The following is a 13,881-nucleotide window of genomic DNA, read 5'->3' as shown; positions in this document are numbered from 1 at the left end:
TTCTGTGAAGACAGAAGTAATTTTATTATATCCATTTGTAGAAAAACAGTCCTCAGTAAGGGAAAGCAATAATACAAATTTATCTAATATTGATAATATTTAGGGTTGGGTGAGAGAATAACTGCAGTGGTAGCCAGCATCAAGAGGCTTTTTGTCTTAAACAACAGTGTGAAATAGATTTATCATAGCTGTGTTTTATTATCTGATCCATACTTTTGAGGATGTGAATTGTCTAACAGATATTTCTCGTTCTATGTATTCACTGATAATAACAATCCCCATGCAGTAGGAAAAATATAACCATTCCTGTTTGTTTTCTATTGTGTGTATACCATTACAACTATATGCTGTTTCAACAAACATTTTTATGCCATTCTATCTTAACAGTTTATAAGCTGAAAAGGAAACCAAGGCAGGTCATCTCTGCAATTTTTCTTTCTTGCTATTTTAAGAAGTCATATTAAATGACATAGTTTCCTATTGAGGGCGGTTCTAACAATTAGTACATTTCAGGGGAAATTTAGAAAATGTTTTTCTAGTTCATTGTGCACATGACTGTACTAGACACTTCTCATGTTTCTTCTGCCAGCCATTTCCTTCTCTTTTCAAATGTCAGCAATCAAAGAGAAACATTTTAATGGGACTATGTAAAGTAACCCTTACAGCTGTCTGCAAGTAGAGAGCTATTTATGACCTGAGTGGTACATAAAGGTGACACAAAAGGAAAATGGACTTCTGTGTTTTATCCTTTTTACATCTAAAGGTGACGCAAACTGTTGCCTTAATAGTTTTTGTTTTGAATGATGGATTTGGCATTCAAATACCTCCAGTCTATTTTGTCAGCCTATCAAACAATTTGGAGAAAGAGCTGAGCCTTCACCAAATCAATATACCCTCTGTGAAACTTCAGGAAAAACCAGGAGAAATAATTTGGCTATCAAAGAAAACATTATATTTATTTTTAGGCAAAATCAGTATATTTTTAATAGTTTGACTTCTCGCATGTATCAAGAAGCAAAAAATAAGCATATGTTATTTAATTATATCTGTATATTTTGGTAAGTTTTAACTTACTTCAGTATTCTACCAGCTTAATTACATTTTGGCAAGGCTTCTCTAAGTAAAAAAAATAGTGGTGGATATTGTTATGAGAAGCTGAATGTGATGGACATCAGGACACAGAATATCCTCGGCTCCCAACAGACAGATCCTGGCTGCTGCGGTTCGCTGTCCCTGCGTACAGCGAGCTGCAAGGCTGAGGACGTAGTCCCGCTGTGCACAAGCACAGCCACAGCTAACCACAACAGGTAATGCAAACAGGTTTGAGACCAGTGCTGTTGTAGGCACGGCATAAACAAGACCAGCACTCACATGAAGGTGAAACAACACAAACAGCATGATCCTGTCCTCACTCACCAGCTAACCAGGCTCGAAGCTTGCTAGCTGATCTCACGTACATACAGACATGAGCACATGTGCGTGCACACACACAAATGAGTCCCTCCAAAAGCTGGCCAGACCTATGGTGTCTCCATCAGTCAACTCACAGTACCTCTGGCCTCTCCAGTATCTGAATCCTGGACCTACGATCTCTTGGACAGCTGGCTCCCACACCTTGTATTCTGCTTGCCATCTGGTCTTAAGTTTGTTAGCATCTCACAGACAAAAAGTTCCCCCTGATAGCAGGTCCAGACTTCTGATCCCGCCGGTAGCCGACCCACAGACTAGCAGTCTTTCCTGTCTTTCACCCCCAGACCTATGTATGATCTCCCTGTAGCTGTCTCCTACTCGCAGGCTAGCCTGGCTTGAAGACCACTAGCATCTCTCACACTCTCATATGCAGAAGGGAAAGCATATTGACATGGAAAATACTTAAGAATAAAGTTTAATAAGAAGATAGGACAGACTGCAATGCTAAGGCACAGGGCTTGGTCAGACAAGCATACTGACAAATGGCTGGTTTATGCAAAGCTGGCCTCTTTTATTCCCCCTTCTCTCCATTATTCCATGCCTGTGCTTTCCACCTCACCCCATCCCTTTCGCAGCCTTTGTTTCTTCCCAAATAAACAATCCACCCATAATTACTTTTTGTTCATTCGTCTCACTTTAGCTAAATTTTGTATCTTTGACACCATTATCTAGGGAAGCTTGGCCTGAAGTGGTAGCACTGAAACAGTTACCTAGGCACTCTGCTGGCCTTGCAAACTCTATTCCACAAAAAGTTCCCAGTGCTGACGCCTGGTGAAGTTTGGCCATAATTCCCCCTTAATCATCTGTGAAGTCTAGCCATTCCACACCGTGCTATCTAACTTGTATCTGTTTCTCACAGACAAAATTTTTGTTTGTATTTTTATGTCTAGCAATTTCTTGTGCCATGTACAGTAGTTTCCCATGGGGAGAGTCATCTGCCTGCATACAATAACAGATGTGATACTTAGGCATTAAGACCTTTGCTGTCTTTTAAAGAATACTTTCCAAGGCTGACAACATGTATTTTCTAGAAAACAATAAACTGTTTTGTCAATGTTTTGCATAGCACTTAGTATATTGCTTTACTGTTTCACAGGCTCACATTTTCCTGTGGGAGTTGTACCACCCAGAACCAAATCACCAACACCAGAGTCTTCAACAATAGCATCCTATGTCACTTTGAGGAAGAATAAGAAGATAGATCTAAGAATGGTACTTTAAAATAACATTCAAGCATTGATGGATAGTGATGTGTTCATTTCTAAGATTAATTTCTGTGGTGACTTCAAAAGTTATAGTTAGCTTGTTAATTTTCTTTATTAAAAAGTCACTTATAAAAATATAATATTCTAGGTTAACAGAGACCATTGTAGAAAGAATGACAAAATTATAAAGGTCATGTATGTTAAACTGCATAGAGACACGCAAACTAGGCAAGAACTAAATGGTAATGATAAATCTACTAAGCTACTGAAGTTCAGACTTGAATTGAAAGGATGTGAAGCATCTTAGGTTAAAACTTTGAAGAACTTGTATTTGGCTTCTGGGGCAATTGAACAGCCCCTGTATAACAAATGCTGGCTTTTATTTAGTTAATTACTGAAATGATTTGGGAAATACCTAAAGCAGACAGAAACCAATGATACAGTAAGCAATATGTGGATAATAAGCCTGGAATTTCAGATTAGAGAGTCCTGTAGTCTCTGGGTTGAAGATAGAAGTTTACATGTAGTTCTTGCAAAAGGAAGAAAAACTTTTGCCGTAGTTACAGCATGAATAGAAGAGGAGAAGTGTAAGGAGGAATGGGAGAGGAGAAAGAAACTCACAGGATGTTGACTGGAGAAAGAATACTGCTTTTCAGAAATGAAATCAGTTACTGTGAATGTGCTGAATGCAGCTGATTAGCACAAAGTAATTTTTTTTTTTCTGTCATACAAAGTACAGATCTATCTGTAAATCAGTGAATTTCAAGAATAGAGTAGGGAAAGTGATTGTTGTGATTTTGGGAATAATGCTTAGAATTACAGATTTTTAAGTGGTGATAAATTCAATTTGTCTCAGGCTGCACTTGCTGTTAAATGATGTTCAGCTGTAGTTTTTCTTGAACTAAAAAGGCAGAAATCACTATTCAAAAATCACTATTCAATAAACTGGTACAGATGTCCTGGATCATTAAATTTCAGTTATGTTTCTGTTTCAGTCAAGTAACTTGTGTTTGCCTGTTGTATAACCTCTAAATTGTTTCAACTTGACAGGATTATCATTGTTTATCATTGACAGTGGTAATGTCACTGTTCAAAAAAGCAAACTATTCCTTCCTTTTATTTTGAATTTCAGTGTTCATTTATTAAGAATTGGTTCTTGTACTTTCTTCACAAACATAGAAGATCTTTACTTGCCCAATATTTTTCTGCTTTTCAGTAAATCATTAGTTGTCCTTTTCTGATAAGCTCAACAGTTTAGAGTCTTGCTTTTTTAAAACAAAAAATATATATAGATATTTTTCCATTTAAGGAAAGACCAAGAAGTGCAGTGGAGCAGCTGTGTCTTGCAGAAAGCACACGGCCTCGAATGACTGTGGAGGAACAGATGGAAAGAATAAAGAGACACCAACAAGCTTGCCTGAGAGAGAAGAGAAAAGGACTCAATATTATTGGCGTTTCAGACCAGTCTCCTTCACAGACTCTGTCATTTGTCAGAGATAATCCGTTCAAATTGGCACAGGTGGGTCCTACGTTATTCAAAAACTTTAATGTGTCCAATTAAAATAAAAAAGTTATTAAATTGTTCTCTTTCCAAAAATTACAATACTATAGGTCTCTATTTGAGATTGCTTGTGTAGAGTAACGGTCACAATTCTCTGCCAGATACAAGAGCAAGGGAGAAGATAATCTTCATGCTTACACCTAATGACAGTAGAAGTCACTTCTTTGTCTTTTTGGAAAATGAATAGTTCATATCGACATGTGTTTGATTATGCATTGTGATGTTTGTTAACAGGGGATTTTTTTGTCAAAACAACATGAAATAGCACGCTTTGTGACTAAAAGCAGTGTCAGTGAGAATCATGATTCAGTTGATGTATAAATCATGTAGATTTTTTTGCCATGTAATATACTCAGACATCGATAACATTAAGTAGGAATGTGTATTTATGATGATAGGTCTTAACTGGTGCTCTTTTGCTGTGGTTTCTGAGCCCATAAATACATAAAAATAGAACCTTCGCTTTTGTTTTCACTCATTCTTAAACAGTTAAGATAAAGAAGTGAGTTTGTTAAATAGTTAAGGGTGGGGAGAGAGAAGGAAGATATTAACCACGAAATAATATCCTGAACCCAAAACCCAACTAACAAACAAAAATATCACATAGATTCAGGGTAGTGCATGACAGCCTACTACTTTCTAACTGCTAAGAACTAGTTTTCTTTTTCAGTAGGTTATGGGAGTTATCTTTTTTTTTTTTTTTTTTTAATCTTCTGGCATACTTTTTTACCCAGACCGCACTGGGTTTGATTTTTTTTTTTTACATTGACATGGAAATGCCTTCCTTTATGTTTTCTACACATTTTAACATCTGATTTTTCCAAGACCAGATTAAATGATTGCACTGTTAAGAAGTCACATTTTTCCAAATAAGTTTTAGCTTGTGGTGGGTTTTTTTTCCCTCTGAGCATGCTAAACTGCCTTATTTGGGATGACATCATTAATGTTATATATAAAGGGGACTCTTACAAATATTTTTGTGATTAACACACTGCCTTTCTCAAGAGGAGGATGCACAAAGCGAAGCTTTGCAGGTATTTCTTTTTGTAGTTTTTACAGAGATGTTTGAGCTTTACCACTTTCCTACGGTATCATTTCATCCCTCAGGGTGAGGAAACTGCAGTCATGTGTGTGTCATACCTGGTTAGCCAGCAGGCTGGGAGCAGAGTGGGGGAAATGGCCAGATCCTCTGTGCCAGCACTACTTGCTGTATGGAACTCAGAAGAATTCTGTTCACACCAGCATGTTCTTCGGTCTTCTGTGCAAAATCAGTGCTACGTGGATGAGAATAAGAAATTTATAGAATAAGGGAGAATGTGTCTGAATTAAATATTTAGCTAGTAGTCCATGCTACAAATGTCACTTTTTCTATTACAACTTCAATTCTTCCAGAATGCTATTTGGCAAAAAGCCTCAAGCTGAGGTATTACACTGTAGTAATAGCTCTTATTTTCAAAAGCATAGTTTGTATGCCTATTGATTTTTATACAGAAAAATGGTGCAATGGCATTAACTGCTGGAAGTCTTTTCAACTGGAGTTTGTTGTTTTTTTTAAGAATTGGAGGAAAAAAAAAGATTTTATAAACAGCCTACTGTGTAATTTTTAAGTGATTACCAAAATACGAAAGGAAGTTACTTCACAATTGTTATTGTTTGGGACAAGTATATGATATGGGTGCATACTTTACTTAGGAAAGTAAAGAGATTGATTTGTGAACTGACTTACATAGAATTTCCTCTTTACAGAGTGCATATGCTAAATCACAAGAATTCAGCCACAAGATTTACTGCTTTCATGGCTCCTATTTTTCTCAGCCCTAGTACTGAGTTTGATAAGACTTACATGAACCTTACTTCAGTTTGGTTTGCTAGTCTGCCAACATAATGTTCGCAGTTCAGTGTCAAATCACCTCTACCATATCAAATTATTCTCTGTGCAATGGATTTATTTTTTTTTAAGGAATAAGTAATATCCTCTGCCACTATCAGATGCGATGTTGTCCTCTGTTAAATGAGTTAACAGCACAGGCCTGGAAGATACCCAGAATAATTGGAGAAGGCACACATAGGCGCACGGTGAATTTTTGTACTGAGAGCAGATTTTTAGACATATTTTTTTTAACCAGAAAAGGCTATTTTTTAAAAAATCAGTGCTTATGAATGAAAATACGAATGCTACTAAACCTGTGTGTGACTGAGCTAACTCTGAATGGAATTTCAGAAGGTAAATGTGATTAATAGAAATGCTGGAGATTTGGGGGTGAAGGGGAAGGGGGCAGAACATACAGTGAATAATGAAAAAATTATTAGGCTGAACTGTTTTGAAAGGTACAAAAATGAGAAAATTCAAAGTCCTTAACAATTTCCATTTTCCTTATTGCAGTGTGGTATGCTTAAGGTTTTTTAAGTATTTTTTAATCACAATCAGAGGACAGTGCACGCCTCATAACTGAGACCGTCTGTATACCAATTTTGCTCCATAGAATCGAAAAAAGGATGATACTGCATCTAATAACATGAAGGAATTAGAGAGCACCAGTAGAGAAAATAATTTGAAACTAAGTAATGAAAGTCCCGGAGAAGAAGTAACGCAACTAAAACATGATGGAGAACAAGAACATAATTCAGGTTTTAATAAAGAGGTACGAAACTGCCCTTTAATGAACTGTTCGTCAGCTTGTCTTGCAGTAGAAAAATATTTTGAGCCACAGACAATTATGGGAAATAGAGACAGTTCCTTTTGCTTGAAAGATTAAGATTTTTTTTTTTTATATAATAAATATTCTATAGAGAAGCGCAAAATTGTGTCAGATCTTTCTCTAGCTGAGATCTTGAATTTTCTTGTATGTGGTCTTCCTAAATTTCATTTTACTTTATCTGTTGCTATCCTGATTGATTGGAAAACTACAAAATTATGGTCTTTACTTCTTTGGAAACAAAACCAATACTAATGCATCTTTAAATAACAATCATTGATCTGTTCATTGCTTGGGATATCCCAGTGTAGTTTTTGACAGTCATTTAATACACTGACTTTTTTGTTTGGTTGGCCTTAGCACATCGAATTGTTTATGGGAAGCAGAATAAAGCTGACACAAAAATTTATACATGGAAGTAGGCAGTAACTGTAGTTTCTGCTGTTTGGTCACTGGATTGATTTCTGTCTTGAAATAGTGTCAAACTTACTTGGCAGTGAGTAACCTTGGTGTTTCTGGTACTAAAGTGCCCTGAACATTCAGCAAAAGCAGACTGACTATGAAGAGCAAATTACTCCATTGTTTCTACATAATCGTATCCTGCTTATAGTTTAATATTTTTTTAAATCTTGTGTGGAATTTTTTCTTCTTTTCTCTCCATATGCTTTTATTAACCATCCTTTGCTTTTCCTTTTCCTCACTCATTTTTCCTTTTGTTTTCCTATTTCATATTTAGCTTTTTTTAAACATATGTCTGATGGGGAATGGTATAGAATCAAATAATTAACATTTGTTGTTATTCTTTAAAAACACTTTCTATTGAGAGTCTGTTGCTTTGTTAAGTATGCAAATCTTTTAAAGGAAAATTACGTAATACACTTATATTAGTTATATCTAATCAGACCTTTAAGAGCAGCATTCAGGCTCATCAGCGGTATATTCCAATAGCTGGAGTCTCAGTTGGCATTGTGAAGAGAGGGATAGCATGAAAAAACAAGCAGGCTGCAATCCAAAGAGTTCAGATAAGTTCTGGAAGTTATTAAGCCGAGCCCTGCCCATTGGCTCTGGTATAAGTTTCAGGATAACTCTATTAACCTGAATGGTATTGATAAAAATTTCTTAAGTTATGTAATTCTGAGTTACTAAGTATACATGATGGCAAAATTTGTCTGTTAATAAAACTGTTTCCTGATACTGTATTTCTTATCTACCACTTAGTATGTGTTACAGCTTTTTGTTTCATTATTTCAATTTTTTTTATAGCTGACAAAAACTGATGATCTTTTATCAGATGCACATGTTGCATCTGACTCAAAAGAAATGAATAATGAAGAGAAAGCAGAAAAGGAAAAGAAAAATAAATTGGAAGAAACACGTGATGGTGATATAAGGTAAAAATAAAACAAGATGTTCAGAGGCTATTTTAAACTTGCACATTGTATTTATTAGCTGAATGGACCAAGCAACTAATGAAATACTGTCATAAGTACTTATAAGGTATACTTATATGGTTTTTGGGTGGTTTACATATAAAGAAATCAGTGAGAAACCTAACCACTGCGGGGGTTTAGTAAGAGGTGATGAGTTGGTGGGAGGAGCAATGTTTCTTTTCAAGTATTGCCCCAGTTATAAACAGAATTGTTCGTAATCCTTGCTTTGGGATGTAAAATGTATCTAGTGTTTAAGCTTTGTATCAGTTTATTATGGAAGCTTCAGCAAGGGCTTCCATAGTTAGCTCTTTGCCTCTGATATTTAGGAAAGCGTCACATTCAGGAGCAGACTGAACAGCTTATTCTGTTATCTCCTGCTTTAAATTTTGCTTCACTATTTGGAGTATTGCAGAATTAGAGGAATATTGTGTCTTGGATATTCCTCTTTAAGGATTCATAACTTTATTGTAAGATGCACAGCAGATCCTGAGTGAGTTCTTACATTAGGTCATAACTTTCTCACAGCACCCTTCAGCAAAATAGACACAGCAGGAAACTGCATGAGTATGTAAAGGAAAATAATTCGGTATCCAGTACTTTTTTTTTTTTAAGTCTAACTTTACAAGGTAGAAGGGTTTCAAAACACGTGCTTAAATTATTTTACACAAACTTGCAAGTTGCAACTTTTTCATATTAATAGAAGAAAATTAAATTGTAGCTCCTATACTTAGTGGTTGACACCCGAAATTAAGTCAGAGTTCTAAATGCTGTGCTTTTTTTAATCAGCTTGCAGAGTGTGACCACAGTTACAAACCACAAACCCAAAACCAGCTCAGAAGAAAGTGAAGTAGTTAGTGTTCAAGAACAAGGAGAGATTATTTCTTCATTTGAATTAGCAGCACAGTCTTCAAAAGGAAATCAGGCAACAGCAGGTATGGAAAAGAGTTTGACTGAAGCACAACTTATACAATACACATGTAAAACTTTATTTCATTTTGATCATGTCTTTTGATGCTCTGAAACCCTTGTGCATTGAAAGTGCTGAGCTAGTCTAGATGTCAAGTGTATGATTTTATAATGTAGAGAAAAATTTTCCCAGCAGACTACAGAAATTCCATTTTTCTGAGGTTTTAATACTGATTTTTATGGTTGCGTTTAATTCAGAGAATTAAATAACTATTGCCAGAAATTGAGTCATACTGTACTTGTTGGTTGGAGCAAATCCTTCCCTATTCATCTTGTAGAAAGAACAGCATCTCAATCCTGGATATGTATAGATTATTTACCCTTACCTCCTTGCTAATGGATGGCCTCAAGTATGCCCAAGATTGAGGAATGCTTGAGAGTTTCCAATATATCTAGTAGATTTTGAACAAGCAAGTAAAAGACCCCAGTTTGGTCATGTTTTCAGGAGTAGGAAAAGATGAAGAAACAGAAAACACTGGATGACTGTCAAAATGACTGGTAGGTACTATGTTGCAAGAGGGAGAAGTCTGGAGTAATCAAAATTGTTTGCAAAGGAAAAAAGAGGAGAATGTGTAAGGGAGGAGGAAGGAAGGAGATAGAATTTAAGACATTATTAGGATATTTGGTGATGGGAATGGTTAAGTAAGCCAAATGGTTCAATTTATGGATATAAAAGGTGACCTGGACCTCTGTAGTGCAGTCAGCAGTCCTGTCAGTGACTTGATAATCAAAACCAGAACTTGTAAATATATTTTATAGTGCTCAGCAGAATAAAAAATGCTTAGTTTATCCGAGCTGGGATATAAAGGTAGGTCTGGGAGTATGCAGACTAGTTAAATTTTACTTCTTTTTTTTCCTCTCTCTTTGCAGCATAAATAACATATCAGCATTCATGTGTCTGTTGTTTGTCCCTTAGCTGTTCTGCTAGTCACTTATAGGCCTGAGTAATGATCTTTCTTGAAAACATCTATGCTCTCCCCTGAACTTGTGCTCATTGTGCTGATCAGATTTTACGTTTTTACTTATGTAACTTTCATTTGTTCTGCTTATACTTACTATGGCTTGAAATTGTGATTTTCAAGCTTATATTTATTATGGCTTGAAATCATGCCTTTTGTAACTTGTATTCTTATTTATCTTGCTGTATGACTTGCAGTGACAAGTTTGCCTTCTTCACCAGAATCGTCATTGTCACCAGCTCCATCTACACAGACACAGCTCACAGAAGGATCCCATTTCATGTGTGTATAGTTACAGAGAAGTACGTCTTTTTTTCCCCACCCCTCCTGCCATTTTCCTAATGTTTTTCTAAGTATATGTATTCGAGTTATTTTTCTGAGAAACATCTGTAGCCAATACTTGGCGTCCAAGTGAATCTTGATGCTTCAGTTGTGGTAACAGGCAACTAAAGCTAGATCTCTCAGTGATGCATCGGAGGGAATGGTCTAATGGCCCAAAGAGTTTATGGCTTAAGACATAGATGACTAAGGCATGACAAACAGGAAGGGAAAAAATGAGGGTGGAAGAAATGTGACAATTACAAAACTTTTTTTCCATTCTGTAGAAATAGCCCTACACAGTTTCTATTCCCTTGTCATTGTAGGTGATTTCTTCTAAGAATCAAGTTAGAAAGCATGAATTAGGTTAGATTTACGTGTTCCTACCTGTAGCGTTGCCTACTTAATGAATGGAAATGGAAATATAAGTAAGCATATTTGTTTATACAAGGGCTTAAAGAAATTAATAGGATACCATTGTGAATGCTTCAGGACTTTACCAGCATTTAAATCAATCCACAGTTCTTTGTTATCAAGGAAGTACCTGTTTAAATAAGCTTTCTACTAAAACAATGACATTTGTTTCAATAGTAATGTTAAATGCCATAGCTAATGTAACTTAAGAAAACTTTACATTCAAGATGTTTTCAAGTCGTTTAGCATGAGGAGAGCTGAAAATGCCTATTTTGTTTTGTTTTCTTGTTTACTGTCCCAATCTGTATTGCTAAGCTTTCATCTCAGCAAAAGTAGACTTATTCATCACAGACACCCCCTTTCTTCTATGAACTATGGCCAGGAAACTATTTATATTCTTCAAAAAATAAAAGGAAATTATTTTCATCTTTTTCTGCTTTTGAGAGAGTGGAAAATGCACTCTTCGCCTTCAGTACTGACACGTGTGTTGCTGGCCCCTGATGGATGTGGTCTGTCATGATTAGATTTAGCTTGGACTTTTGTACTTTTATTCAAAAGTTTTATTACAGAACTATTTAAAGAAGATAAGTGGGACTGTTCAGTTTTTGTGGAAATACTGATTTGTGTTAATGCTTTTCAGTTTCACTGGATAAATACGCATGCATTTATCATGCATCTTCTTTTTAAATAGGACAAACATTACCCCATCAACTCAGTTCAGGTCAGCAGTGAAACTGAAACTGTGCTGCAGAATTCTGTCCATAGCCACAGTACACCTCTCTGGAAAGGGGAAGCAACCTATAACTTTGCCAGAAATTTTTTACCAATTGCATTAAGTTGCTTTCAGCTCTTGTAATCAGCTCCAATAATCAGATCAGCAAATTTATTTTCTTTAAGTGTTTACATTAAATGTGAGATTAGCAGAAGTGAAGCACTTATAGTTGTAACTTAATGCCCAAGCCTTGACATCCCACAGTGTGGTGTATCCTCATAGGTAATACTCTAGCTGCAACATTTCCATGTTAAGTACCATTCTACAAAAAAGCCTTAACTGCTTATGACAAAACAGTGCATCTGGGATGGCACTTGTAAAACTAATGCTCTGCTTACACATGCCTCACTGTAATGAAGCAAGGGTTCCAGAACTTAAAATACACCCCTTTTGGCTGTTTAGTATTTTAATTAGGTTGGAAAAAGTATTCAACTATGTGCATATACATTCCACATTTCTTTGCTGCCCTTGATGCAGGGGGCATCAAAGTTGTTTCCTTGGGGCTCCAAAACAAATCCGGCTTATGAGCAGGGCCCAGTATATGTAGGAGGTGTATGAAGCATATTCTGCTTGGCTGCAGTATTTACTGCCCCTTACCTTCCAGGGCTGTCGTGTCAGTATTCCTGTGCTTTGCACTTTGCTGGAAGATAGGTCTTTGAACGTGCGAGAACTCAGTGTCTCTCAGATGCCAGAAATCCTATGCGGCAGGCAGAATTTCAGAGCTGTGGGATCAGCCCTGTTCACATGCAACCGAAGTTTTCAGGCAGCATCTGGAAAATGTATGGTAGATTTCTGACAATAATGAGGTAATACCTATATTTGGCTTTTACAGTCAATTAGTAAAATGATACTCTTAGCACGATGCCAGGGGAATTTGGCATAGGAAATCGGTGGTACAGGATATTGTAGGACTAAGGAAAAACCTGTTAACACGAAGCTACTTTCTTTGTCACGGCTCTTGCTTTGCAGGGATGAATCTGGATGTATACCACTAGTGTTGTTACGTTTTAGGCATTGCTTTCACACTGAGTAATGGAGGGATAATGGAATTTTATACAGCACCTGCATTCAAAGTTCAGAAACATTTTTACTAATGAACTGTTAAAAGCTATTTATAGAAGTCCTTTCAGCAATTACCAAAATACAGCAAGCTCTGGGTGGAACACGTGAACTTCAAAACACCTGTCAGCTATGCTGCCATTATGGTGTAGCAACCAAGTAATACCTCATCCCTCTTCAAACTGTGCCAGTCATTTTTAAGAGCAATAGGGTCTTTGCTATTATTACAGGTTTTATATGAAAAACATTTGGAGATGGCCATGTACAACAGGATAAAACTCTCAGAATAAGCAGACTTTCATGCAAAGTTGTGTAAATTTAAAAAAAGCTTGCCTTTGCTTCTTGCTGTCAAAGTATCTGGACAGAAGTATTCATCAGGAAAATTGATTTTTGAGACAAATGTTTTCTAAGATACTTTATTATGTTCTACACCATTGATAACAACTGCTAGGATGAGGTCAGAAATTCCTTGCTGTGTTTAATTCCAGGAGTTTCTTTATACAGTATTCTGTTGTTGCTGAAATAGAGTAACTTAATCTGTGTCTGTCTTTCAGCACTAATGGCTTCTGTTGAAACAATTCATGCCCGAGATGTATGGACCTGACCTATGAAAATATGAGAAGATATTGTACAGTATATTTTAAATCTATGAAATTCATAGTTCTGATGCTTTTGGCCACAGAGCATCATTTTATCACTTCCTGGAAATGTTTATTCCAAGAGAGCTTTAAATGGCCCACATGTACACTCAACAACTTTCAGATTGTTCTCCCGATACCAGCTTGCTGCTATGATTTCTGTGCACATAAAATAAAGGCTCTTTTTAATGTGCAGCCTACAGTCAAAACTTTATTTGATATTCTCCAGAATTTAATGTTCTTTTAATTATGGATCATATAAGTTTACTTCTTTGCTTCTTTTAGATGCATAACTCGGTTAATTTTACATATCACCACTAAACCTTGTTTTACACTTTTTAGACATTACAGTTTATTGTTTTAACATTTTATTTGTAAAATTTTTATATATAT

At 36.1% G+C, this 13,881-nt stretch overlaps 1 protein-coding gene across 1 annotated transcript in view; it reads left to right on the top strand.

The window, feature by feature from the left end:
- Positions 1-13,688, top strand: part of PLEKHA5 (pleckstrin homology domain containing, family A member 5) — a gene marked incomplete at its 5' end in the record, with an annotated part of 58,432 nt that extends 44,744 nt beyond the window's left edge. The window contains 7 exons of the mRNA XM_010080393.1: positions 2,567-2,682; positions 3,985-4,194; positions 6,720-6,878; positions 8,196-8,323; positions 9,149-9,294; positions 10,485-10,569; positions 13,405-13,688. Of these exons, the coding sequence (XP_010078695.1) occupies positions 2,567-2,682; positions 3,985-4,194; positions 6,720-6,878; positions 8,196-8,323; positions 9,149-9,294; positions 10,485-10,569; positions 13,405-13,423 (863 nt within the window). The remainder of the gene's footprint in view (positions 1-2,566; positions 2,683-3,984; positions 4,195-6,719; positions 6,879-8,195; positions 8,324-9,148; positions 9,295-10,484; positions 10,570-13,404) is intronic.
- Between the last annotated feature and the right edge of the window lie 193 nt (positions 13,689-13,881).

This window comes from Pterocles gutturalis, unplaced genomic scaffold, assembly GCF_000699245.1.
Source record: "Pterocles gutturalis isolate BGI_N339 unplaced genomic scaffold, ASM69924v1 scaffold13954, whole genome shotgun sequence".
Taxonomy (NCBI): domain Eukaryota; kingdom Metazoa; phylum Chordata; class Aves; order Pterocliformes; family Pteroclidae; genus Pterocles; species Pterocles gutturalis.
Note: the sequence above shows the minus strand (reverse complement) of the source record. Positions and strands in the feature narration are given on the sequence as shown.